The following is a 26244-nucleotide window of genomic DNA, read 5'->3' as shown; positions in this document are numbered from 1 at the left end:
AGAAATTAATTCGTTAAAGCTGAACTATAGGATTTTTTTAGGATGTTAACTGTTTTTGAAAAAGACAAACCAAGCTTATTATGTAATATAGTTTCCAGCTTGTTATCTAACGGTTCTGACCTTTTGGTGACCGGGACTGTAAATGATCCCATTTACATCCAGTCTCCCTCGAACAGTGGCTTGGGTTCTGTTTCTACCACCGATAACAACGGAACTGCTACTACCGGTGACAATTTTGGAACCCGCAATGGCTTAGGCTTTTCTGATTTTACTTACTTTGATTCCAACAGACTCGTCTCCGCTGATCACACTTCCAATACCGATACGGATGATACACATCGGGATAAAGATTATACAAATAACACAAATGAAACATTCAATGGTGGTCATATGAATGGTGTAACCCCTAAGGTGAACAATGGCATCGAGTCTATTCACAGAATTAAAAACCAGGGAGACGACTACTACAGGCACAAATTCCTGCTTAGACTGAGGAAAAAACAGTTTTACAACAATTTTGACCTGGGATTTTACCTTTTGGTTAAGTTTGGTGGACCTAATACGACGATGGGCATCTCAATTCTAAATGATGATGAACTGCTGGAATGCTCCCAGATATCCAAGTTCGAGACATACAGAGATGTAGAAAAATGGTATTTACAACAGTATAATTATTTGCTGAGTCAGTATCTGAAGGCTCGATCCCGCAAAGGCCTGCAAACCAGCCAGGTTAACGCATACGAGTACAAAAGCATAAACGAAAGCGATGAAACAGTAGGATACCACGATTACGAGCGACACAATTATGCCAACAATGGAGTAAAATATTATTTAAACGCAACCACGCAATATATTAAACCTCCGGAGCAGCCTACTAACAAGATAAATGAAATGTGTGAAGATAAACAGAACTATCTAAATGGTACCAGGCTGAATAGAAAGTTAGCGAAGCTGATACCATGTAAAAATTGGTTCGACAGGGAAAAATTGCATAAAAAACTAGTGGAGCAGAGGCACTGGAACCCATTTTCAATCTTCGGCTCATCTATACCATACGTCAGCATCAATCAGGTTTTCAATATAGAATCCAGCGACAGATACGTAGTAGGAATGATAAAGGACGGAGTTCTTAGAAGAATTGAGAATAACATGGGAATTTCAAGCACGAATGGAGGAACAAGATACGATGAATACGAAATCGGCAATGAGCCGAAGTATTATAATCCATTCTATGAAGAATATTCACCAAATACCATAATGATGAAGTACTTGCGCAGGAAATGGATCAAAGAATCCAAAAAGACGACAAACTGGAACTACGACCCACTGCTGAACGTGGAGGCGCTCTGGTACATCAACAGCACTGGGAGGTACCTGGATATGTCCAAGGAGGTTTGCGTCCTGCAAAAATGCTACTGCACAACTCCGGACCCGTCTGTGCGCTTCAACTGGAATGATCCGAGGAATCGCAGAGACAGCCCGAGGGGGTCGATGGGATTTATGCTGGACTACAACGACTACAAGAGGGCCAGAAGCAGGTACATTGAGCTGGACGACATGCGAAATGCTAAAGTCTGCAAGAAGGCGAATCGCAGGGGCGGCAAAGGCCAAGACAGCGGTGATGTGGAGGAAGAAATTAAGCTGGCCTACTACTCAAACTACTTCAAACACAACACCCTAAGGTAGGCGATTTAAGTGCCAGCCCATAGTGCCACGGACCGGCGACAACCGCAGGGGCAGATGTGGTGATAATAGGTGTAACAGCATTCATAGATGCGATGGGTGGGGATGAGTTCTTTGTAGGTTGAAGCATATGTTGTAACATGGTAGTTATCGTCGAATACCAACTTATTTGGAAGCATAATTTAATATTTTAAGTGTTGTATCTGTTTCAGCTTAATGTGTGACCGCTGCGAGCGTCTTGGCTACCTGGCTTCACGTAATCCATGTAACTTGATATTCAGTCATGAATAAGTACATTTAATCTGATAATTTCGAGAGATTTTTGTAACGACTTTTCATTTGTTCCTTGATGTATTATAGAGCGTTGTCAGCAAGTAATTGGTGTGTAGAAGTTGGTTAGTTGGGTATGGCAACTCCTAACTTCCTCAGCTAACTCCAGGCCATTTTAATTTTTTATAAAAACTTTGTAATAATATTTAAAATTTATATATTTTGTGTAATAAGTGAGCAGTTGAGGCCGAGACCGGGTTGAATGTGCAAAGTCGAAACCATTGTAAAGCTACAAAATCGACTTTCTGGTAGTTTATAGCAATAACGCTCCTGTAAATTGTACAAATAACTTTCAACAACTGGCGGAGTGATCGCCAGAGTAACAGTTAAGCAGGCTGTAGTTAACCGACAGTATTTGTTTAAGCAGAGACCTAGGCCAGAAATAGGTTAAACCTATAGAGCAGCATTAAAATGAAATGGCACAACCTTAGGCACGCGCTATACCTGAAGTCGTCGGACTTCATGGCGATGCTCTCAATGATCCACATACTCAAGCTCATTCTGGTGGGATTCGGAATCATAAGAAACGCGCACGATATCCAGGACATACAGGGCCAGGCCTGGGCGCTGATCACGGGGACCCTGGTCTTCACAATCTGCCTAGCAGGGAGCAGGAGAGGCTACGCGGCGATCACGACGACCGACGCCTCGAAGCAGTCGGAGGGAAACACGGAGCTGGGGGAGAAAACGTACTCGCGCTTCCACAGGTTTTTCATACCAATCGTGCTCCTGATCAGCATAGTGGACCTGATAACGATGTCGGCGTATCACGGGATCATAACGGTGCTGGCGCTCCATTTGGTGCTGATATCCTTCTCGCTGACCGGATTCCCGTACGTCATACTCCTGGCGGTGAACCTGACGGGAGTGGTCTTCGGCACGGGCTTCCACCTGATTCTCGTCCGCAGACTGTACTCGGACCTGGAGGGAACCTTAGGGCACCACATGGGCATAGGAGGGCCCACGAGCTTCCACGGACTGACGCACAACACAACCGGACACTGGAGCCACGCGCAGACGAGGCTGACTGAGCTGGCGACCAGCTACGGCTACGGGCTAGCCACAAAGACGAGCATAGTGCTGCTGGACATGGGCCTGCTCCTGGTCCACATCGTCGGAGGACTGGCCTTCTACAGCAGGTTCTGGAAGTTGGGGGTCCTGATGGCGAAGCACAAGGCGAACCCGTCGCACTACGTCCAGGAATTCCCGCTCCTGGTCAGGCTCGAGCAGGTGATCTTCAACGCGTTTGCAGGCGTTTCCAGTGGAGCCAGCGTCACGGGTGCCGGCTACGAGGAGGACCAGGTGGCACCGGCACTGGGCAAGAAGGTGGTGGGCAGCGCTGTGCACGGGAGATCGCCTGAGGAAGGAGGTACGTTTACAATTAGTTTAGTCATTGGCCGCCTAACCGTTGCGAATTCCAGTCATACTAGATACTTACAGTGCTTATAATATAGTTACCAAGCGTCTAACTTACTAATTTACTAATTTACCAAGTTACTAACTTACCACGTTAATAGACTAATAACCTACCAAGATACTAGGCTAATAACCTACTAAGTTACTAGGCTAATAACCTACTAAGTTACTAGGCTAATAATCTACCAAGTTACCAACCTAATAAATTACTAATTTACTAGTCGAGACTAACAATTTTACAGATGGACTAAGTTCAAATCCGTGCAGTCAAGACAATACGCCCAAGAACAGTGAGACCATGGCGGACGACGAATTGGAGGACGCGGAGTGGCTTAGGTTCCTGGAAAAGAACGAATCGGTAAAAACGTTTGGAAGGAGGACATATTCGACAGAGCCTATTCAACTCAACTACCTGCCGCCGAGCACGCTGGCAGACGTGTACCCTGAAGACGGCTCCATTGATAAGTTCGAAAGCGACTTCTACGGAGACTTCAACAGCATGGGCACGCTCTCAAGTCTGTACGGGAGCAGGTTTGGGACCTTGACAAGCGCAAACCTGGGGAGTAGACTGGGAAGCAGAATCGGCAGCAGGCTGGGCAGCAGGATGACGAGCACGAGCAAGACGACGAGCAAAGTTGACACGGTGTCAACGAACCTGCCGTTGAGCACGACCACGACCTTCAGCGAGGACACAGTGGGCATAATAGGGGAAAGATTGATGCATGAGGGCGCTGAAGGGGCGCCTGCTAGCACCCACATTGGCGCCGAGGGAGTGTCAAAGGGCCACGGGTTCCCAAAAAATAGCACCATAGTCAGATTTAACACAAAGCCGTTCACGACCATTCCACCAGAAACAATTCACAGAGAAAGGAGCGACGTCAACAGCGTCGAGGGCGACGTGGAGCCGGAGAAGGAGCTGGTCGAGAGGAAAGTGAGGGTGGAGTCGAGTTCAGTGCACCAGAGGGCGCTCAATTCAGCGTAAGCACTAGCCACTTAGACAGATATTAGCACTGTTGATATGCTATTCAGTAATCATACAGTAGGCGTTACAAGTTGTTTACTAGCCTTTATTAGTTGTTTACTAGCCTTTATTAGTTGTTTACTAGCTTTTATTAGTTGTTTACTAGCCTTTATTAGTTGTTTACTAGCTTTTATTAGTTGTCAGCTTGGTATTAGATACTATTACTACTAATACTACTATTACTACTAATACTACTATTACTACTAATGTTGCTACTAGCTACTATTACTAATGCTATCGTTGCTATTAAAGCTAATACTATTACAACTACTATTAATGCTACTACTAGCTGCTAATAAAACCACTACCAATCCTAATACTGCTAATACTATTACTAGCTACTACTAGCTACTACTATTACTGCTAGTATTAACGAATATGTTCAGTCTTAAGGAGGACAAGCTGATGAACATAACAGTGGAGTTTAATAACCCCTTCACCAAGTTTATTTACCTGCTGATGCCAAACTGGGCTAAAAAAATCATGAAAAAATCAGTGCTTTCAAGCAACTCGCTGAAGAAGAAGAGAGAGATGGTGCACAGTTTGCGCTGGAGTGGACCTCGGAGCCTGCCTCACGTCAACGCACTGCAGCTGTTCTCGTACGAACAGTACGAGTGGCTGTACGTGAAGTGGATGCACTCATTCAATCGCCATTTTTACAACTCGACGCTGTTCGAGATGATTGTAATTATATTCTACAGCTCGACAGGTAGGTTCCCTGTTGTATAGCACCAGTTAGCATAATTATTGGTATCTAACCTACTTAGTGATAGTTAGCCCGTCTACTGATAGGTAATATACTTGGTGCTTGCTAGCGTATGTGATAGTAGCCTATGTTATAGTAGCCTATGTGACAGTAGCCTATGTGACAGTATCTAGGCTATGTGATGCTAGGCTCTGTGATATTAGCCTATGTGACAGTAGGCTATGTGATGCTATTCTATGTGATATTAGCTAGGCTATGTGATACTAACTATCCTATATATTAACTAACCCATGTGACAGTATCTAGGCTATGCTATAGTAGCTAGCCTATATATTAACTAATCTATGTGATACTAGCTTATGTTATACCAATACGTGTAACGGGACTAATGGAATCTTAGGCACAATATTGCTCGGATATAGACACTACTTGACGCTCAGCGAGACGGACAAGGGACTGTACATCGGCAAGACAAGCCGCCTGGTTACCATGGCACTGAGGTTCATACTCTATCCGATCATATCGCTCATTTTGATAATGGCGGTTGGGTACATTCTGCTAAACCAGGGCACTACTGGCACTGCTGGGGACGGGGCCGCTGTTGGGGACAGAGCAGGCAAAAGCGCCAACGCCATGTCAGGAGCAGCAGTTAAAGCTGAACAGCCCTCAGTCAAGGGGGACCTGAAGAGCCTCAAAAAGCCCGGAAAGGCAAGAAAGAACAAGGGGCAGGGCAACAAGCAGATACTCTGGGTGTACTGGCTGATGATGCTGCTCTGCATGGTGGACTTCGTAGGCTCCATGTTCGACGTCTTCGTGTCCCTGGGGCTGGAAACGCCGCCGTATGCAGTGCACAACAGCCTCGTGATGCAGTTTCTCATGACGAAGACGGCGGCGTTCCTGCTCCTGCGCTTTCCCACGCTGTTCGTGCTATACCTGGTCTACTTCGTGGGACTGTTCACAGCCCAGTTCTTCCTGAAGCACACGAACACGCTACGCTTCATCACGATGCAGGTGTCCTGCCAGCTCATCATTGGCGTCGGCAGCTGGTCGTTTCTGATCAGGCCCGTCGACTTGAATCGGCGCAGGGTCTTTTCGGACGTCATTCTGCCCTATGTGCTTTACCTGAGCAATTTCCTCAGGTAGAGTTTATGCTTGTCTTGTCTACGTTAATGTGCATAGTTTAATGTTTTGTTTACGTGTACGAGAGCGTGTTACGCCACTAACTACGGGTCACTCAGTCGTAATAGAGCACGAGTTTTAATGGAACGTATGCGGCCTGAGAATTAACTTGACATCACGGTTCCACTGCTTAATGAAGTATTTCTTTTATAAATTAATTTGCACTTGAACAGTGTATTTGGAACAAAATAAGTAATATTTTAAGTTCATTTAGTTATGAGCGAATCCTGTGAGAATACTGATACCTTCCACTGATATTTCTAACGTTTGAGTGAAATTGTAGCATAATCCAGAATTTTAAATAGGATTCCATGGTAATTGCTTAATTTTGCACACATGGTGTTTACGGCATCACAATTTTCAGTTTACCACCTAGTTATGGCTCACTAGTTTTTTATTTTATTTATTTTATGAATAACTTTTTATTGTGTACCATATTGTTTAATTTTTACCTTAAAAGTGGATGAAACTTGCCCTCTTTATTCTCAATATTCTACTTGTTCGTATTGCTTATGGGTTTCTATCTGGTAATCTGGGCACACATTTGAACAACAACCACAAATCCACTTTACTCTTTTCCAAACGATATGAAATTTACAGATTAAGGCGGCAGCGTGAGATTTTAGATGCTTTTGACAGCATCTTCACTCGCCGTACGTTGTACTTATTATTTCTTCGCCCACATTCTCTTCTTACACACAATAGCTTCCACTAGATTCATTACACAGCAACCATCGCTAACTGCTTTTCAGAACGCGGTCTTCCTATTGGCCACAACATCTCCCCTGAGCTCATTCATGGCATCAGCATCATGGGCGTCAAGCTCAGCAGGGACTGCTCTCACGCAACCGTTTACATACTGCCATCAGGCGACTCGTTTCAACAGCGTCAGGTGTGTTTTTTCCATTCCCATATTTGTAATGTCTTTAGCTAACATACATTGCCATTCTCCCTCTCAATCAACCCTCAGACTTAATTCTCGTTTAGTGCTACTCGTGGGTAAATAGGAACTCCAAGAGGCTCAGATACTTGATGGCGCAGCTTTTAAAATATCGCAAAAATGTTCCCTCCATTGCTTTCCAGCTTTACGACTTGGCCCAGCTAGGTTTCTACCACTTACTCACCTTCGCCTACTTAATTATCTACATATTTGGGCACACACGCTGCCACACCTCCACCCAATTACTATCTACTGCACAAACACACACTCACTCACCCGTACACACACACTCACACACCCGTACACACACGCTAACACACATCCATACACACCTATATATAAATGCATAGATGATGACATTAATGGAAGCTGCAATGACCCTAATGATGACATTCAACCTGGTGGGCACTTAACTGATGACGAGGACAATAAAGCCTCGGGGGAGACTAGGCCCAAGGACGACAGGCTAATCTTGGTGGACTCAATTTAGCTACCAGCCCTCGTAGGCGCCCATGGAGTACTCTAATGTAATGGCGTCTCTACGCACGTCTTCACTTTTAGTACCAATGGCGTTAGTGTTAGCAGTTATATTTGTGTTAGTGGTAGAGGTGGTAGTGTTACTACTACTGGTACCACTGGCGGTGGTTGCACTACTGCTACTGGTGTTAGTGGTTGCACTAAAACTTGACAGGTAAGGCGGCGCCTGCAGCATCACGTGGCCCAGCTTCCCCCTGCGGAAATCCTTCAGCATCTTGCTGCAGCAGCTGCTCAAGTTTCCTCCAAACAGCCACGTTGCTATTCTGTCCAGGTTGTAGCTTATTTCACTCTCCACGTCCAGCCAGTCCCTGTTTGCGCCTGCGATGAACCTGTCAATCATGGTCGCTAGTAGCGGGTACTTTTTCCTTATCTTCGACGTTTCTATGTACTTCGGCCTAATTGTCAGCATCTTCAGGACCTCTCTGAGGACCACGATCGCCACTTCGTCCTCTTCACACGCAGACTCTCCTATGATGTTCAGCCCCGAGTATATTAACATCATCGTCTGCCTGTCGGCCACGTTGTAGTTACTTCCGTAGGAAAAGACGTTTCCACTGTTATTTCGATGACTACTATACTTTTCCAACCCCCTAGTGGCAGTGCTACCAGTGCTGCCAGTACTACCAGTACTACCATTGTTGCAGCTCCTGCTGGTTGTCAGCAGGTTCAACAGTGGCTTTGCCATGTCTATCAGGGGCGTTATTATTCCCGGCGTGTCAATCAACACCAGCCTTTTGTAACCCCTAACACTATTGCCACTACTGTTTCTACTACCGGTAGTGGCGGTATCAGTGGCTCCACCAGCATTCTTAACATTACCATTAACATAACCACCACCATTACCATTACCATTACCAGTAGTATTATCAATACTATCACCAATATCACTAATGGTGCCACCACTTCCATTGCTACCAACACTACCCATGGTAGCACTGCCTCCATTGTCTCTTAGCCGAGCGCGCTCATTGTACACGTTGATGTCTCTCGTGGTCCCTGGCATCCCCGTCGTCCTCGCCGCTCTCCTGCCCAGCAGCCTGTTTATCAGCGACGATTTTCCCACGTTCGGCATTCCAACCACTATTACTCTGACTCCTCTCGGCCTCATTCCTCTCCTTACACTTCGCTCGCGCACTCTCCTTGTCATCCTGTAGATGTGCTTCCTCAGGTACACTATCTCCTTGACTCCGTTCCTCGAGTCCACGAACATTGTCCTGTTCTCCACTCTCCGCTGACTCGGATCCTCTATGTTCTCGTTATACTTCCTCATTATCGTCTTATTTATTCTGCGATAGTAGTTAAGCCAGTCCGCTATTCCAACTCTCGGCAGCAGGTCTGCGTGCGTGAACACTGTTATTCTCGGCTTCATTGGGAACTCCGACTCGAAGATGTTGAAAAAGTAGTCGTTGAAGGGCGTGAAGGGCACCCTTCCGTCTCGTACGTCCAGAATGAGGTCTGCGTACTTCAGGTAGTCGTGCAGCTTCCTCAGACTCCTGCTCACGTAGTTTGGGAACCACCGCACTCTCTGGTGCCCAACTACTGGCGACTCCTGCTCATCCAGTATCGATGCTGCTGAGTCCTCTTCCTTTTTGTCCAGTTTCGTCATCAGCGTCGTTTTCACCAGGTAGCTTTTGCGCTCTTCTTCCTCTTCGGTGACACTGCCAACATCGCCAGTACCACTAAAACTTGCCGACTGACCCTTACTGCTAAAACTGCCACTGGCGGCATTAAAGTTGCTATGGCTACCACTGCCGGAGTTGTTATTGGTATGGTTACCACCGCTAGCGTTGTTATTGGTATGGCTACCACTGCTTGCGTTAATATTGGCAGTTGCAGCCGTGGAGGCAGTGCTGCCAACCAGAACCTTATCAGGTGCTCTCCTACCAGACTCTCCCAGGTCACCTGAAGCCAAATTAGAATCCGTACTACCTCCCAGCGCATCGTCACCTTCAACATCCTTGTCGGCTGTGGTAAACGTTCTCGTCGTATCTCCGTAGTACTTGAAACTAGTGTAGGAGGACCTTGGGTAGAAAAAGCCCAGTTCAGTCATTATCGACCTTGCCACGTCTTCCTTCGTCATGTCCTGCTCCTCTGAGACTCTGTCAGTCGGGTACTCTACCACATACGGTATCTTTATCTTTCTTTCAGTTTGTATTTCTGCGAGGTCTCTGTTCGCCATCATGCCAAAGAGCTCAACTTCACCATCATTCCCACCACTATTTGAGTACTCAGCCTCACTCGCTCGTCCAATGTCACCACTGTCCTCCTCTACGATCCCATCACCCTGCTCATCTACGCCTTTTACTGCGTCGTTACAGTTCAAATTGTTACAGCCTCTATTTATGCGATTGGTCGACACACCACTGATTTGTGGTCTCCACTGTCCGTGACCACTGACGTAACCTAACTTATACTGCCTGTAGCAGTCACTGAACCTCTGTTCTCCCGATTTGCTACTAATAGTACCGTACACCTTTGCTGGCTGAGGTCTGTGGTACCCTAGGGTGGACTCCACTACTGCGTACCATATACACACATTCCACAATCTATTTATCAATATCCGTAGATTCATTCATTCCTTTCCTTTTCTCTGCTCTTAGTTCATCCCCTGTCTCGTCCATCTCCAGTTTATTTACTATTAGCCCTTGTTTTTTGGGTTAGGTTACTCTTCCTCTGGTGCGTGAGGGTGTCTCTCTGGAGGCTTCTCGTTCGGGTCCCGCTTAGGCTACACAGTGTTTAGTTCCCGCATTTTATGTTTCTAGTTATTTACACCCTATCTAGTTCATTTTACTTATCAATTACTGGTATTTAATCTACCTAGTATATGTGTATATTTTCTTACGTTTGGTGGATTTGGCCTCAGCAGGAACCTTTTATAGAAATAATTACCGCAAAATGTGCCAGAAAACCCTACTACACATAAAAACAGCCACGGCTTTATGTTTAACACGTATCTCAGTGGAAACGCTTGATTTGAAAATACTACTCCCGCGTCCTTCGGCTACATATAAATTAGTTTATTCTTTCTATATATTTCCATCCTATTCTAATTACATATTCATTTAATCAACACTATTTATTCTATTCTAATTCTTTTATATTTAATTTAGTTTCCGTTGTTTTATTATTTCTACTATTCGTTGACCAATATAACTAATTATTTATCAATACAGTTATCTAATTTTTATTTTTCATGAACTTACAGCTTGTATTCTTGGAGATTCATGTGAATATAGTCTTAAAGATGGCCGCATCGGAGTATTTTAAGTGACTTTATCTCTTGGTCCCCACCACCTTTTTCACCTTACTATTACTATCTATTAGTCCCAGTTTCTTATTATTTATTTTCTTCTTCACTATTTATTACCTATTACTACTAAAATTGTCCATATATGTCATGATGTGTGGGCTTATTATCGATTCCATACTCCTTCACTCATCCATACACATATATATCATGTACACATATATTACATCAAATTTACTACCGCCATTTGTAAAACTATTTTTTATTTTACAAATTAACAGTTTCTTTATAAATTGTGTTTGAAGATTAGTTTCATTGAATATGCATCTTCCTTGTCGTAAAAGTATTCTTTCGACAGCTCGTCCACACTATATTTTCATTTTATTTTCCTCACATTTTACTTTCCACTTAATATCTAACTACTTATTTCCACTTTTTATCCCGTATTCCAGCTACCATCTGTATCTACTGTGTAAACTTACAAGTATCCGAGCCCTTTGTACAGTGAATGTGCTGCCCAGTTTGTCACTCTAACAAACAAATACGTGCAATCACAGTCGTAGACTTCCTTCATCGCCACATCTACACATGGAATCCAGACTTATAGTTTCGGTTTCTATCTAAAAGGGCTGGTAGGACTTACGGGTTTGGCGTATTACTTTCTTTGCGATTCCTATGTTTCTGAACGATCTCAAGACTCCGACAGCTGTAACGTGTCCTGCCTTGTTCTTATCTTCCTCCCTGTGGCCGATTAATGCGTGTTAAACAGTCTATTTATTTTGTACATATATAATTTATCCTCTTCACAGTTAAGAAATTTATGCACTGATATTTAACTAAGTAAAACTTAGCTACACTTCACAGCCCTACTAAATATCTAGTCGCTTATTTTAATACATACAGCTTTGCCATTGAGTATCCGCAAACTCTTCCCCTGAGGTTCGTTGTTATATTTGTCAAGTGTGGCCATGACAATAAGTGATAAAAATAGTATTTCATTTGATAATTTTCAATTACGTTTACTAGGTTACAATCGCTAAGACTGACTAGGTCGTAGATTGTCGACCTTCTTGAATATATCATTATTTATAAAGTCTATTTGTTGCTACAAATTGTTATTGTGTTCATTCTATGCTACATATTCGTTATATATTACCATATTACACCATTACAATCTAAACTAGTTATTATTTCTAATAAATCAATACAATACATCACAATAAATCAAATTAAATCGAACAAATGTGTATGGGGGTTACTTCCTCTATTTATACTCTATTTCATCAAAATTTCTGCCGATTAAAAAATACTATATTATAAACATTAATCACAAACCCATATAAGCACGTATTGTTGATGAAATTACCAAATTACTAGAAAATTAGCAGAGAAATTGGTTATATTGAGACCTCAACTTCTACACCTGGGTCGAGTGGTATTGAAGTAATTTTTCTGACAACTGCGCTCGACGAGTGCAAGTCAATGAGGCGTTTGTAGATTCTCATTTCAAAGCGATCCCACGTGTTGGTGCCTGCATATTGATCAGTGTTATTTTCATAAATCACTTAAGGAAGACTATGAATTAGGTTGTTAAAAAGCCACCTAACTTGTTAGTATAATTTAAAATTAAGTAATTCCCTACCTTCACCGCAAGGGGACTTTCTTGTGGTCAGCTTCAGCTTTTTGACTGGCATCCTTACTGGGCCTATTACTCTCAGGTTCTTCTCCTTGGCGCCAGCTATTATATCGCGGCAAGCTAATTGTTATTAATATATGATGCATATGTGGGAGTACATTATGTGTTAATGAGCTCACAATAATAGTGTTCGTATAAAACTATTGGGTAACAGGTTAAATAAGTAGCATTATCCGAAAATACCAACAAATACAGTCACATATGATCAAGTTATAGGTATATATACTTACCCTTTTCAATTGACTTGAGATCTCTAGACACTAGAGTAAGCCTGATTTTATGGATGCGATTTTCTTCATCGTATTCACCAGTAACCTTAGTATCTTTATCCATCTTCTAGTTTCTTAGGAATAGCAACAATTAGGTCCAATAAGCGTTGATTGCAAATTCAAATATAAATTAATGATTGCGTAAAATGACCGGTGGGGCCCAACAGAATCTGCGAGTTATCTGTATGGTACACATTTGTGACATATACTAATACTTTTACCAAATAAAGAAAATAGAAAACTTTAAATTACATATTTTTTCCTGGTTTTGTACTAATAATCATCTTAAATTATTTACTTGGATCAGCTACAATTAATTAATATCAAACTTTTGTTTCTTGTACAACTGTTATATCCATTTTATTTTTTTAAACATATACAGCACTTATGTTATAGACTGTAAATCTCATATACAGATCCATATTTGTATATTAACTCCACATTATAAACTCTTGTGTGTGTCACATCACACATCTATATCAAGTCTATTTATCGACAAATATTTTACAAATAATTAGCAAATTTTTATAAACATATATTGAACCACTAAGATTTGGGATAATTGACGATTTAATAACAGTTTGGTACGACGAGCCATAGTCATCCCCCTACATGGAATCCAGCAATATATAGAATATTTAGCAGTATAAGCTCGATGTGTACCCAAATATATACTATTTACACAATAACTAGTTAATACACCTACAAAATAGACAACATATATGAGTTGGCTAGCTGCTAGATGTGCAACAGCTAGACCACCGCCATTATCCCATTAAGCTGTACACATTATGATTCATACTGAAGATTCACCCCAATTTCACCTGTTTCTTTTATTCCAGACTAACTTCTAATAAGTCCACCCAGATACTTTGAATTTTTAGGATGATTCCTCGCAAAAATCATCAACGGCACTCCATTGCGCGGTGAACATGCACATGCTGTGCATTGTGTTTCTCCCTTTTTAAAGTCAATCATTAGTTATTTTATTCTTTATAAACTTTATTTTATCATACTTTAAGCGTAGTTTGTATATTTAATACCTTAAACTCGTTTTCCAGCAACAACTTACCTCACACACTTACTCTACACACACCACACCTTCTACTTTTATTTAACGATAAACAACTAACAAATTAAGATGAAGTGCTGTAATTCTGATAACACTGCCCGCGACTGTCAAACTGACTTCAAAGATGTTAGATTGGTTAACACAGTCGCCGATCGTTCCAGGGCCCATGAAGTTTCATCCAGAGTTGATAGGCAATGGGTATGAGTTTAGATAATTTTTATTACTAGTATATATGATTTAAATATGTATGTGTACATAGCGCCGACAATTAACATTACTTTAACGCTGTTTTAGGTCGCAGTCACTACCTACCAACCAGTCGACACCATTACCAAGACTGTTGAAATTCCAGTGATTAAAACTGTCGAACGCATCGTGCACAAGCCAGTCATCCAGGAACGCGTCATCCACGTCCCCAGGGAGGTCACCCAGATCGTTGAAAAGGTCGTCGAGGTCCCCGACGTCAAGTACGTTGAAAAGATCGTCGAGGTCCCACAGGTTCAGTATCGTAACAAGCTCGTTCCCAAGGTCGAGGTCGTCGAAAAGGTCGTCGAGAAACCTCAGATTATCGAGCAGTGGGTCGAACGCAAGGTCGAAGTTCCACAGATCAAGGAGGTTGTTCGCTACAAGGAGATTCAGGGCACCGAGGAGGTGATAAAATATTACCCCAAGGGACACGGCAACATTGACTGGGACAAGGAGTACGAGAAGGCCAACATAAACGGAGGCTTGAGCGAGCGTCTCTACGGCCCAGGCGAGGATACTCCAAACGCTTGCTGCTAAAATTCTGACTCACACCCCTACCTTTTGCTCTCTTGATTGATGCTTTATGGTTTGTATTTTTATTTAATTGCCGGGTACTTTGTTTAACCCTTCAGTTGTCTAACAAGCAACGGCTTGTTTATTTAAATGTAGTTTCTGAATACTGTTTTTTTTGATGCTTCCTTAATGGTAGATTATTAATCTCTTGATTTATCTGTTTCATCTTACGCAGTGTGTGTACTTTTAAGTGTCGTTTTATCGTATATGGATTTAAGTTAATTAGACTACTGGATTATAACTGTTGAATAGGTGGTCAATTTTGTATTGGTTTTATATAATCGATGGATTTACTCTAATTTCTCTAAGTGCCATGTACAACATAGATCATAGATACCACAGGAAAATGGTTATTTAAATAAGTAAATATTATTGTAAATAAACGTAAAGAGATCTAATGTATGTTTATTTTCTAAAATAATCTTTTTAACACACTGTCACAACATAAATATGATTTTAACGGAGAAACTCTTAGAAGGTTTTGTTGGCCTACTGAAAACATAACTATTTTTTCTTTAATCAATCGAATATTAAATGGATCTATAATGCAAATAATAGATAATCGTTTTATTTCATGAGTTTTATGGTCATTTTAAAATGAACACTATTTCCAGCTCCAAACAGGGGAATTTCTAGATGTGTATTTAGGTTTGTGTGCACACATCAAAACGTAAATATTTCCATGATGCTCCCACATATGGTGCACAACTCGCGGCCGTTGAAAGAACTGATCATTTTGAGTTTTTTAAAGTTAGATCTGTTACAGATCCAGCTCTGGTTTAGTAGAATCCATCGTTAGAGTTCCCCATATCAAGTCCGACCTAGACAGTGATTCTGCTAAAAAAAGCCAACTAAAAGAATATTTAGGATGCTAAATCTATTCCTCTTGTTATCGCTACTTATAGCGAATAACACCGTTTGTGTAAAATATGTAACGCTAGACGTTTGTTCTGTTAACAATCACCATTTTTTGACTGAGTCTTCCCAGGTAGGAGCCCGGCTCTGTACGTATTACATTCCCAGAGGAGGCGTGATTGCAAAGGCTGTTACGTACGGAAATCAATTAATATGGGAGCCCACTTACGAAGAAGAAATCCTGGGATACTTGCGTTTTTCAGCAGGCGAAAATCCGGTTATATTAGTCAGCAGTTCTACTGGACCTGCCAGAAAAATATTGAAATATTATAATTTAATGGGAAACTTTTGGGAAATGTTTAAGGAATTTGATTCACTGAAAAATAAAAAAACAAGGGAAACTAGATTATTTGAAAAAAATGATTCTGAAAACGCGGGTGAATCATTGGAGAATAGTGCTCAGGGCGCTGAAAGCAGTGAAGACTCCACTACACCTGAAGATGCAAAAATGGATGTTGTTGCTATGTTTTCAATGCTAACAAAAGGCGACAACACCCAGGTTGAAGATTCGAATCCCGATGGCATGGAAACCTACCAGAACACATCTAATAAAGGTAAGTCTTATGGACTCTTAAGACGTCTGACCACTAGAATAGATCTTCGGGACATCGTCAATCAACATATTGAAGATGAATTTGAATCTAGCGATACCGAAGAATCACTTATATTTCGTAATAATGAACTCATTGTAGCTTTAGAAGAGCTTATGGAGGCCGAAACAAGAATGAAAGAAGCAGAAATTGGATGTGTAAAGGATAGTTCCCAGGAACAAAGCACACCTTGTACGAGTCGATGGGATATTAAGAAAGTAAAAGATTTGGATCCAACTAAGGTATTAACGGATTTAGATGTTTTACAAACTTTTCAGGTTCTTATTAATGAGGAAAAGGCGAGGCTAGAGAATTCACTGACTTCGATCAAAGAGGAGAATGAACAGGATTTAATTGAGTATGAAAAACCTATTGGTGATGAAATAGATGAGTCTGTTTTAGTAAATGGAGTATTTTTAGAAGTATGTAGGTGCAGCAAATGTGAACAGAAAGGATATAAGGAGCTACATTTTGTTGGACATTCGGATGAAGATCCTCCAGATGTCGAAAAGATTGAACTACCTCTGGAGTTAGTTGAAGGCCCTCAAGAATATCCAGATCCTCAAGAAGCTCAAGAAGAAGCAATTCAGGTATCCATTGACCCTGAAACATTTCCTGCAATATCTGAGGCATTGAATTCTATGGCTATTGATGGTGGTAATACTGAAGATGTTGACCTTGAGAACAAAAATGACCAAAACTCAGAGGTTGTTTCTGATATATTTGGAAACGATTTCGACCCTAGCAAGTTTGCAGCATCTTCGGATTTTCAAACCACCGAAATTAGTGATTCTGATGACTCTGAGGATTCTACTGACTCTGATGAGGACGACTGTGATTTGGTTGAGGATCAAATTGAAGTGCTTATAGATACTCTCTTTCCTAATTTAAAGCATGTAATAACAAAATCACGTAACCTTCATTACCTTAAAGCTGAAGACGTAGATGTGAAAAACACTGATTTCTCCCTTCAGGCTATGGCGCTGTCTTCCGACGATGAGAATGATTCTGAATATGATAACATTAAGGACTCTCACGACAATATATCTATGCCAATGGATATTGAATCGGGTCTAAAACCAGAGTTTCCACAGCCTTGTGTTATAGGTTCCAATGAAGAATCTACTAACCTATCTAAGGCCTCAAGCCACCCTCAGGTACTTTATCCCGATGTTATAGTTGTAAAGCGGCCCAAACGACCTGTACCTAGACCCCGATCACTTCCTGTACCTGCTCCAAGAACTAAATTTCTAAACAAAAACCCAGATTCAGGAAATGAGGTCGAAGGTTCCAAATTTTCTGATAAGACTGAAACTGATGACAACGATGAAAAACAATCTGAAGTAACCCAAACTGAAGATGGCACACAATTGCAAACACAACCAGAAGATTATTCAGCTGCTGCTGGAAATAGAGGATTAATGTTATGGTCAAAAGACTCAGAAGATGACATTGATATGACGAATCCGCCAAAAAAAATACTAGGGCAGTTTTTACTGGAGGAAATCCCTGACAACTATCCTAGTGAAAAGGACCTTAAAAGCCCAGATACAGAGTCTCACCATACTCTGTCTGATTATGCCATTCTCAAATCTGAAGAGTCCAAGACAAGGGGCTTTAAAAAATTAAAGAGAGCTTTTAGAGACTTTTTTAAAACCATAAAACGAACCACCAGTAGGCGCACATTTCGCAAATTCAGAATGACTTCCCGTAAAAGCACCTCTAGTAAAAATAGCAATGAACCAGAAGCTGATAAAACTGCTTCGGATGTCGATAAAGAAGATCCTGAGGGCGCCACTCCACAAACAACAAAACCTAGTGATCCATCTCGACCAACAACCAATGATCTCGGAGCGCGCCCAAAACAACCTCCTCCCAAACCTCCAAGATCCAGACTATCACAGCTCATCGTCGAAGAAAACTTCAATATTGAGGTGGGCCCCAAAAGCTATATACGACATGAAAATCCCGAGCATATTGAAGTGCCTATGAAACGCAGGAGCAGGCCTTCCACCATGGAACAAGAGCAGCTTCAAAGGATGGAAACTAAAGTCAAGAAGCACCACCTTCTTTACTTGAGGCAGAAATACAGGGAAGAGAGGGAGAAGACCAAGCAGAAGACTAAGGAAATCGAATTGCTTACTAAGGAGTTGGAAGAGCTTCGCACTGAGTTCATGAGACGCCATAACTTGACTGAGGACAGCCTAACTGTAGTCTCTCTGGATGATGAATCTGACCAACAAGTGCTCGATAAGGTAGATGACGACACAAACCAGGGTAAACCTCCCGAAACTGCCGAAGACACACCGGACGTAATGGACAACGACCAGCAGGACAAGTCCAACGATTCTTGCCAACCTGGCGAGAACTTGAACGGGGCTTCCAACGGACAGAACGACGACGAAAATGACATTGAGGACCTTACTGAGAATTTTTCTCACTTTTACATAACTCGTGAGAAAAACAAGAGTTGCTCCATTTCCTAGCCCTGACTTCCTTATCCAGTTTCACCTTTGTTCATTTGGAGACCCAGGCCTTCACTCGGGTCATATCAATACTGTTTTGATGACTGATTTCACATCAATATTTATACCGTTTATATTATTGTATCAAATTTACTGTAAGTTACTGAATTTATTTTTTATATATACATGATATACACACACATATATATACACATATACACACATATATATACACATATACACAAATAATATACACATATAAATACACACACATACACACGAGGGCATACACTCACACATGTTTACTGTGTACTTAACGACATAAGTCGCACTGTGTACTTTTTTACTATATTATAATGCCAGGCTCGACACGTCCAGGCCCAGCCTCTCGAACTTGCTCCTGACCAGGTTAGTCGCGCTGTCAAACGAGTCCAGTATCTCGCCCAGCTGAATCAGCTTCGACAGGTTGTGTAGCAGGCCGTGCACCTTCGCCCAGAAGAGCACGAAGGCGCCCAGGTCCTCCTTCAGGCTCACGCAGTTCGGGAAGGCTCTGCCGAGTCCTTCCATCGTCGTCTCTATGTCCAGAAGCACGCACTTAACGACGACTCCCAGGAATGAGGAGTAGTTGTAAAAGAGCGGGAGCCCCGTCAGATTACTTCCCTCAGCTGCCCCTCTGCTCTGCTCCAGCGCTCCGACGCTCCCCGCGACGCCCAACAGCTTCGACTCCGCCAGTCCCATGAACCTGTTGTCGCTCAGCAGCATGTACGCCAGACTCGCCTCGGTCAGGTAGTTGATTGACCTTCTCAGGAACTTGACCACGAGGTTAAAGGAGGCCACGTCAAAATCTATTCTTCCCATCCAGGGCCTCCTGTCCAGCCTCACCGGGCACAGCGTCGCCACTCGCGCCGCCAGGTTCGCCGTGATGAATGCTCTCTTCGCTTCTTCCGTCTTCGGGTGCAGCTCTGGCGGGTACGTGCAGTCCGGCGGCGGCTCAAAGGACTCTCCTGTGAAGAGTCCGAACTTCATCAGCTCCAGCAGCAGCAGCCCGTTCAGGTTAAGCCCTGACGTCGAGAGCACCTTTCCGAACGCCGTGCCTCCGAACTCACTCGTGAAGTAGCCCAGGTTTTCCAGGAGCATGAAGTGCAGCGCCGTGTTAAGCACCATGAACTCGTTCGCGCTCGACGTGGTTGCGTGCGCTCCGTTCGTCGTCGCTGGCGCCAGCAGCTGCGGCCCCTCGTGCGTGTGCCAGTTCAGGCAGAACTCGAGGGACACCTGCGAGACTCCCTGCCTCTTCATCTCTCGGTCCACTCTCTCCGAGTTGAGCACCCAGCTCCTCACCTGGCACGTGTTCGGGATGAGCAGCTTCGCCTGCTGCTTCACCGGGTATGCCGTCTTCATCAGCGATATGTAGCGCGGGTACCTGATCTGTTTCGTCTTGAAGTGGTCGTCCAGCTTTAGCACCAGCAGGCCCAGCGCTCTGCACTGGTACTCGCGCAGGTCCGAGAGCAGGTCTCTGTACTCCAGCGAGTCCACGTTCTGCGTCGGCTCGTCTACCCACTCGCCCAGCGCCAGTGCGAAGGGCAGCTGCAGCGACAGCAGCCCCTCCGACATCAGGTAGTAGACGCTCTTCGGGAGCCTGCAGCCCACGATTTTGTGGTAGTCCGAGGGCAGCTTCGCGTTCGCCAGCGCCGGGTTCGACAGGTCTGTCAGCTTCGCTCCCGTGGTGTTCGTCATCGTCGCGTTCGGCAGCGTCACCACGTCTCCTGAGAGCGTCATCACCAGCGGGTAGTTGATCATCGACTTCGCTATGCAGTATCCGTCCACGTACTCGTTGATCTTCTCTCTCGCCATGCCCATGTCTCTGTTTACTGGGTGCGGCGGGTACATCTCCCGCAGCTGGTACAGGTACTTCACCAGCGGCGCCTGCTTCGCGTACTCGATTGCGTTTGCGAATGAGAACTGCTGTGCGAAGTGCGGGTAGCTCAGGCAGTGCTCCGTGCCCGCCAGGAGGCAACAGTCCACGAACTGCTCTCTGTCCAGTCCCCAGAGCGACAGCACTTCCTCCAGCTCCACCCACTCGAAGGTTGCGTTGTGCAGGTTCAGGTTTAGAATCACTCTCGGCACTCCGAAGAGCAGCGTCGACGCTGGGCCCACCACTGCATCAATCAGGTTTTCCTGCATGAAGTACATCAGCTGACTTGCCGCCAGGTACGGCGCTCTTATCATTTCGTGCCCTTTCGACTTCAGGTACGACATCAGGAACTGCACTGTGTCCTCCGGCAGGTTATGTGCGTTGTACAGGTGTGAGAACTGCGAGAACTGTGCGAACTTCGTGAGCGCCACTGCCTCGTCTCCCTTCAGGTACGCTGCCCATGCGTCGTTCAACCCCGTCTGCGTCGCCATTTGCGACATTAGCATTGGCGATGGAAAGGGCGACTTTGGCTGCATTCCCTGGAACACGAAGAGCGGCTGCAGATCCAGCGATTCGAGCAGCTTCAGATGCTCGTCCAGTGTTGCTACGAACGAGCCGCTCAGGGACGAGTACACGTCGCTGAGCGGGTCGTTGAGCGACTTGATCGACTTGAAAAAGTATACCGCGTCGAGTCCTATTCTCATTCCTTTGCAAACTGATAGGTTTCCCACTCGTACGCACTTTTGTTCCAGCAGATACTTCTGTAGTTGTCGGACCCGCATCTTCTTATTTTAACTTTATTTTCGCTCTTTCTGTTTTGCAGTATTAACAAAATGAATTGATTAAATATTAGGAGGTGTTTTACTTTTTATTCCGTTCACCTTGTGCTCTTTTTGGCTGTTTTTATTTTGTTTCCACGTCAGTCTGTGTTTTTATTCTCTGTGTTCTTAGACATACTCACAATATATTATAAAATATATAAGGCACTAATATTACACACTAATTCGTTATTAATTGTTGAATTGAGCATAAGCTTGCCACTCAAGTTGAGATTCGTGTGGTGTTGTTTTCCAGGGTGTATGTTATTCATTTATTATTCTATTAACTGTGCATCTTACAAAGCGTTTACGAAATTACTTTTGTATTCACAATTTAGTTAAAATTAGCACATTTTTTCTAAATTTTGTTTTCGCTTTCTATTGGAACGTCGCTCCCCTGCAAACACCTGTGGATCTATCATCCATTTGTTCCCATTCCCTATCCTAACTCTTTATTGAAACACTACCAGCGCTCTTTGTTGCTCTTTTTACCTTTTTTTCTTCACCTATTTCACAAAACTCAGTAGAATTCCTGCAGGTTCTCCGCTAGGGTAGACAACATTGGATCATCGAAGAACGTGTTGATCGACACATCTTCCGTCAGTCCCTTTCTCTTCCTCGTCTTCAGCAGAAACTCTCTTGCCAGGTGTGGTATTGGCGCTGGTTCCAGAGGCTTCAGGACAATCGACTACGTTTTCATCAGTGTTTGCTAGCTACTTCTGTACACAGTTCCTACTTTTATCTAGTCACTATCTGCCCATTATCTGCCTATCTTCTTCTTACCTTGTCCAGCGGGTCTCCTGGCACTATGTTCCAGTGATCGAACATGGTTAAACAGAAGGCCTGTCCGCTGCTATGGATCCTACACACCTCATTAGTACAGCCATGCACCAATAACTACTAGTGCTAACACTAGCTACTTGTAACTACCCTTGTTGCCAATACTAGCTACTTGTAACTACCCATGCCAATACTACTGCTACTACTTATGGTAACAACACTAATAACACTAGCAATAAGCTATTGATACTACTGTGCCAATACTAGCTACTACTACTAGTTTGTGGACACTTACCTCAGGTCTGTCTCGAATCCAAACGACTCGATTGCCGGCAGGTACGCGTGCACCAGGTAGAAGGGCGTGCCCGGCTTCGGCATGTCTCTCAGCACGTGCCCTCTTCTCCTCGACAGTATTGTGTAGACCGAGGCCACGCAGTCTGCCGGGCACTGTATTTCTGCGAAGACCACTGGCTCCATCAGCCTCGGAGTGCTCAGCAGGAACGACGAGTAGCAGAGCCTCCTATTACATTTGTGTTAGCTTACTCTGCCATAAACTTTCTAAGGGTAGCGTATCTACTACATAACTCTGCCATCTACCTAATATTAGCACAAGCATCTACTAAGTAACTCAACCATCTACCTAGTACCGGCACACCTATCTACTACGTAACTACATATCCATTTCTGTACGGAGACCCTTATCTAATCTGAGACGTTTCCTTACCTTATTGCTGGTATTATTTGCCCTGGCGTGATGTTCATGTACTCGCTCGACAACTCGCACCCGATCAGCCTAAACTTGACGTTCCTTATTGGCTCTTCGATAAGCGGCCCCTCCTTCGCCGCCCAGTTGAAGCCCTGTATCACTGAGGGGCGCACTTGGTTCAGCAGAGTCAGGTCCACCTCCGAGGGAATCGTGTCGTTGACGAGTACGTTCGGCCCCTTCGAGTCCGGTCCAAAGGACCAGATGTTTGCGATATCCAGCTCGTCCCAGCCGTACTTCTCCAGCATCCTCAAATTCTCGTTGAAGTTGGTGGCTCCACTTCCACCATAGGTACTGGTGGCTCCATTGCTGTGCATTGTTCCTCCTCCTCCTCCTCCACTCATTCCTCCTCCAACATTGCTGTACATTCCCTTGCCGCTGTGGCTAAACAGTCTCTCCTCCACCAAACTTGCCACTCCTTGCTGCAGCGGCTGCGTCAACATGTACAGCTTGTTCTTCTGGTTCGCCGTGCTCACGAAGCACCTCATCGAGCTCGACTCCATGATCGTCTCCGTGAACCTCACCACTGGGTCTGACACTTTGATTTCCAAGTTTCCGAAGAGCCTTCTCAGGTCGTGCAGCACGCAGTCCAGGTACACTTCTCCTGTCCCCAGCACCACGTGTTCTCCGCTTTCTTCCACCTTAAGCACTGAGGCTGGGTACGCCTTTTCCACTGCTCTCAGGCCGTTGATCATCTTCGGCAGTTCGTTTGGGTTAAGTGGCTCCAGTCCCACTTTAAACACTGGCTTTGTCACTGCCAGGTAACTGCTTATCGTCATCAGCTCCAGGTCCAATGCACATGTTGACGATCCTCCTGTTGTTCTACTTGTTCCTCCACTAGTATATCCACCTGTTGTTCCACCTGTTGTTCCACCTGTTGTTCCACTTGTTGCTCCACTTGTTGCTCCACCTGTTGCTCCACTTGTACCTAATCCTAACCCGTGTGTTATTGTGCTCGTTTTAAAGTGGCACAGGTCTATTCCTGATATTAGCACCCAGTTTCCTGCTCCTATTTTCGTCACCTCCACTCTGTACCTTGCTTCCGATATCCATATGTTCCTCACGTTCCTCACGATAACGTCTTCGTCGTCGTCCAGTGTGTAACTCGGTCCCAGCAGCTTAATTTCGTCTCCCTTCTTCAGCGTTCCTGAGAAGACTCTTCCGAAGAGGTCGAACGTGCCCTCTGCGCTTCTGAAATAGTTTTTCGTTACGAACACCACCAGCTTTCCTTTCGCGTCACACCTCTTCACGTCTTCCACCAGACTTGTCGTCAGATCCCCTGTGTAGTGCACTCTAAACTTGTTATAGTTGTTTTCCTTTGGCGATGGCACTGTCGATATCACCATCTCCACGAACGCGCTTGCGTCTGTAAACAGACACGAGCACACCTTCGCCAGTATTTGCTTCGTCGTCAGCTTATAGTCTTCTTTTTTGAGCGAGATCCTAACTTCCGTGGTCAGTGCGCTGTTAAACTCCTCCAACACTTCCTCCAACTCTTCTCTTTCGTCGCTTGCTACGTGCGATATCAACTTATATATTGGCTCCAGTATGAACGCTACAAACGTTCTCTTCAGCTCCATCTCCTCGTATTTATCATCTTCCTCCTCATTTACTCTTCCGTCATTTTCATTGTAGTTTTCGTCGTATTCTTCTGTGCCGTTTAACTGATCATCTTCAGTACCCTTCGTTTGACCTTGACTCTCTCTTACTTCTGACGCCTTGTGCACGTATACCGGCTTTGTCGTAATCGTGTTTTTCACTGGGTTGTAGAAGTAGTCTCCGTACAGGCGCCTTGAGAACTCGTGCAGGTTATTCCTCGAGTACAGCTTCGCGAACGACTTCAGCGTAAAGAATATTCCGAAGATTCCCGACGCGAAGGCCACGTTGTTCTTCTCAGGCGCGAACTCGTACTCGTTCTCAAACTCCCCGTCGCCTTCTGCGCCTCCTCCTGCCGACCCTCTCAACAGCTCCACTGTGCTTGCTAGGTACTGGTTCACTTCTCCTATCGTGTGGCATATCTTCAGATATGCGTCTGATGGCGGCAAACGCAGCTCCAGCACCAGCCTGTCCAGGCAGTTGACCACCAGGCACATTTTCACTCCGTCGTGCACGCACTGCTTAATTACGTTTTCGAGCACGCTCGTCAGGCCCATCAGCACGTCCACCACCAGCACGCACCCGTCGCTCAGCGCCAGCGCGTGCACCACCTCGTCCATGAAGTTAACGTGCCCAGGCGTGTCGAAGATGTTAAACAGGTACGACTTGCACTTCGGGTGGTCGCTGGGGTCCTCCACGTTTTCGTAGAGGCTGTTCTGGAATACCAGCGATATCGGCGTCGCCTTTATGCTCATTTCTCTTGCCTGCTCATCCAATCTCGAGTCTGTGTAGCGCGTGAATTCAGTGGTCGTCCTCATTGCTTCCGTCGGCCTCTGTGTGTGCCCTCCGCTCGCTCCGCCTCCTTCTCTCCCCAACCCCTTACTTGAGGCTCTTGCCGCTCCTCTGTTCGTGAACCTGCTGTGTTCTATCAGCCTATCCACCAGTGTCGTCTTCCCGTCGTGCAGGTTCCCTGCTATACACACGTTTCTTATAAACTCTGGCTGGTTCATCAGCGAGGCCATGAACTGGAATGTGAACCTGTTTGGCGGCATCGACTCTTCCATGATGTCAAAGTTCTTCGCGTTAATGTCGCTGTCCAGCCTTCGTATGTTATACACTCTCTCAACGTGCGACTCCTCTGCCTTCACTATTGGCACTTCTATCGTCTGCGTGTCCTCTTCCCGCACGAAAACTTCCACGTCTTCGTAGGGATCATCATCTTTATATGCTGATTCTGGGTCGTATTCCACTATGTTTTGCCTCGTTATCCTGGTCACTGGTTCTCCTGCTCCAGCTGTATCTCCCCGAGGCCCGGTTCCTCCCGCCATTAGGCGATCGCGCTCCTCGGTGTCGCTTAGACGATCTACATCGCTGTCTGGAAGGCTCAGATCCGAGTCTAGGCCACCATCTTCCTCGAACCCTGGGCCAATATAGTTACCAAACTCGTCATAGAGATCCTGGTCCATTTTATGCTATACTTTACACAAATT

The 26244-nt window shown here is 44.5% G+C and overlaps 11 protein-coding genes across 11 annotated transcripts; 4 read left to right on the top strand and 7 right to left on the bottom strand.

Annotated features, from left to right (window-relative positions):
* Positions 1 to 42: 42 nt before the first annotated feature.
* Positions 43 to 1686, top strand: TOT_040000743 (conserved hypothetical protein; the record flags this gene model as incomplete). The annotated part of the gene is made up of 3 exons (XM_009694382.1): positions 43 to 161; positions 291 to 743; positions 939 to 1686. The coding sequence occupies 3 exons, from the start codon at positions 43 to 45 to the stop codon at positions 1684 to 1686; spliced, it is 1320 nt and encodes a 439-aa protein (XP_009692677.1).
* A 5-nt stretch (positions 1687 to 1691) lies between these two features.
* Positions 1692 to 1862, bottom strand: TOT_040000742 (hypothetical protein; the record flags this gene model as incomplete). The annotated part of the gene is made up of 1 exon (XM_009694381.1): positions 1692 to 1862. The coding sequence occupies one exon, from the start codon at positions 1860 to 1862 to the stop codon at positions 1692 to 1694; it is 171 nt and encodes a 56-aa protein (XP_009692676.1).
* Positions 1863 to 4828: 2966 nt separating this feature from the next.
* On the top strand, positions 4829 to 7625 carry TOT_040000741 (uncharacterized protein; the record flags this gene model as incomplete). The annotated part of the gene is made up of 6 exons (XM_009694380.1): positions 4829 to 5159; positions 5557 to 6295; positions 6404 to 6410; positions 6796 to 6988; positions 7088 to 7227; positions 7323 to 7625. The coding sequence occupies 6 exons, from the start codon at positions 4829 to 4831 to the stop codon at positions 7623 to 7625; spliced, it is 1713 nt and encodes a 570-aa protein (XP_009692675.1).
* Positions 7626 to 7765: 140 nt separating this feature from the next.
* Positions 7766 to 10384, bottom strand: TOT_040000740 (uncharacterized protein; the record flags this gene model as incomplete). Its single annotated transcript, XM_009694379.1, has 4 exons — positions 7766 to 7824; positions 7903 to 8321; positions 8484 to 8582; positions 8787 to 10384. 4 exons carry the CDS (start codon positions 10382 to 10384, stop codon positions 7766 to 7768), a joined length of 2175 nt encoding a protein of 724 aa, XP_009692674.1.
* A 90-nt stretch (positions 10385 to 10474) lies between these two features.
* On the bottom strand, positions 10475 to 11066 carry TOT_040000739 (conserved hypothetical protein; the record flags this gene model as incomplete). Its single annotated transcript, XM_009694378.1, has 3 exons — positions 10475 to 10537; positions 10655 to 10813; positions 11016 to 11066. The coding sequence occupies 3 exons, from the start codon at positions 11064 to 11066 to the stop codon at positions 10475 to 10477; spliced, it is 273 nt and encodes a 90-aa protein (XP_009692673.1).
* A 279-nt stretch (positions 11067 to 11345) lies between these two features.
* Positions 11346 to 12142, bottom strand: TOT_040000738 (GNAT-family N-acetyltransferase; the record flags this gene model as incomplete). The annotated part of the gene is made up of 4 exons (XM_009694377.1): positions 11346 to 11427; positions 11542 to 11641; positions 11703 to 11800; positions 11961 to 12142. The coding sequence occupies 4 exons, from the start codon at positions 12140 to 12142 to the stop codon at positions 11346 to 11348; spliced, it is 462 nt and encodes a 153-aa protein (XP_009692672.1).
* Positions 12143 to 12456: 314 nt separating this feature from the next.
* Positions 12457 to 13088, bottom strand: TOT_040000737 (40S ribosomal protein S20; the record flags this gene model as incomplete). The annotated part of the gene is made up of 3 exons (XM_009694376.1): positions 12457 to 12590; positions 12702 to 12815; positions 12986 to 13088. 3 exons carry the CDS (start codon positions 13086 to 13088, stop codon positions 12457 to 12459), a joined length of 351 nt encoding a protein of 116 aa, XP_009692671.1.
* Positions 13089 to 14165: 1077 nt separating this feature from the next.
* TOT_040000736 (uncharacterized protein) lies at positions 14166 to 14879 on the top strand (the record flags this gene model as incomplete). The annotated part of the gene is made up of 2 exons (XM_009694375.1): positions 14166 to 14294; positions 14391 to 14879. 2 exons carry the CDS (start codon positions 14166 to 14168, stop codon positions 14877 to 14879), a joined length of 618 nt encoding a protein of 205 aa, XP_009692670.1.
* A 904-nt stretch (positions 14880 to 15783) lies between these two features.
* TOT_040000735 (hypothetical protein) lies at positions 15784 to 18993 on the top strand (the record flags this gene model as incomplete). The annotated part of the gene is made up of 2 exons (XM_009694374.1): positions 15784 to 18889; positions 18926 to 18993. 2 exons carry the CDS (start codon positions 15784 to 15786, stop codon positions 18991 to 18993), a joined length of 3174 nt encoding a protein of 1057 aa, XP_009692669.1.
* Positions 18994 to 19236: 243 nt separating this feature from the next.
* Positions 19237 to 21579, bottom strand: TOT_040000734 (uncharacterized protein; the record flags this gene model as incomplete). Its single annotated transcript, XM_009694373.1, has 4 exons — positions 19237 to 19558; positions 19610 to 20595; positions 20641 to 20728; positions 20771 to 21579. The coding sequence occupies 4 exons, from the start codon at positions 21577 to 21579 to the stop codon at positions 19237 to 19239; spliced, it is 2205 nt and encodes a 734-aa protein (XP_009692668.1).
* Positions 21580 to 22135: 556 nt separating this feature from the next.
* Positions 22136 to 26220, bottom strand: TOT_040000733 (predicted protein; the record flags this gene model as incomplete). Its single annotated transcript, XM_009694372.1, has 6 exons — positions 22136 to 22303; positions 22399 to 22477; positions 22691 to 22915; positions 23120 to 23467; positions 23549 to 26039; positions 26115 to 26220. 6 exons carry the CDS (start codon positions 26218 to 26220, stop codon positions 22136 to 22138), a joined length of 3417 nt encoding a protein of 1138 aa, XP_009692667.1.
* Positions 26221 to 26244: the final 24 nt, after the last annotated feature.

This window comes from Theileria orientalis, chromosome 4 (assembly GCF_000740895.1).
Source record: "Theileria orientalis strain Shintoku DNA, chromosome 4, complete genome".
Taxonomy (NCBI): Eukaryota; Apicomplexa; class Aconoidasida; order Piroplasmida; family Theileriidae; genus Theileria; species Theileria orientalis.
This window is presented reverse-complemented; position numbering and strand designations above follow the sequence as displayed.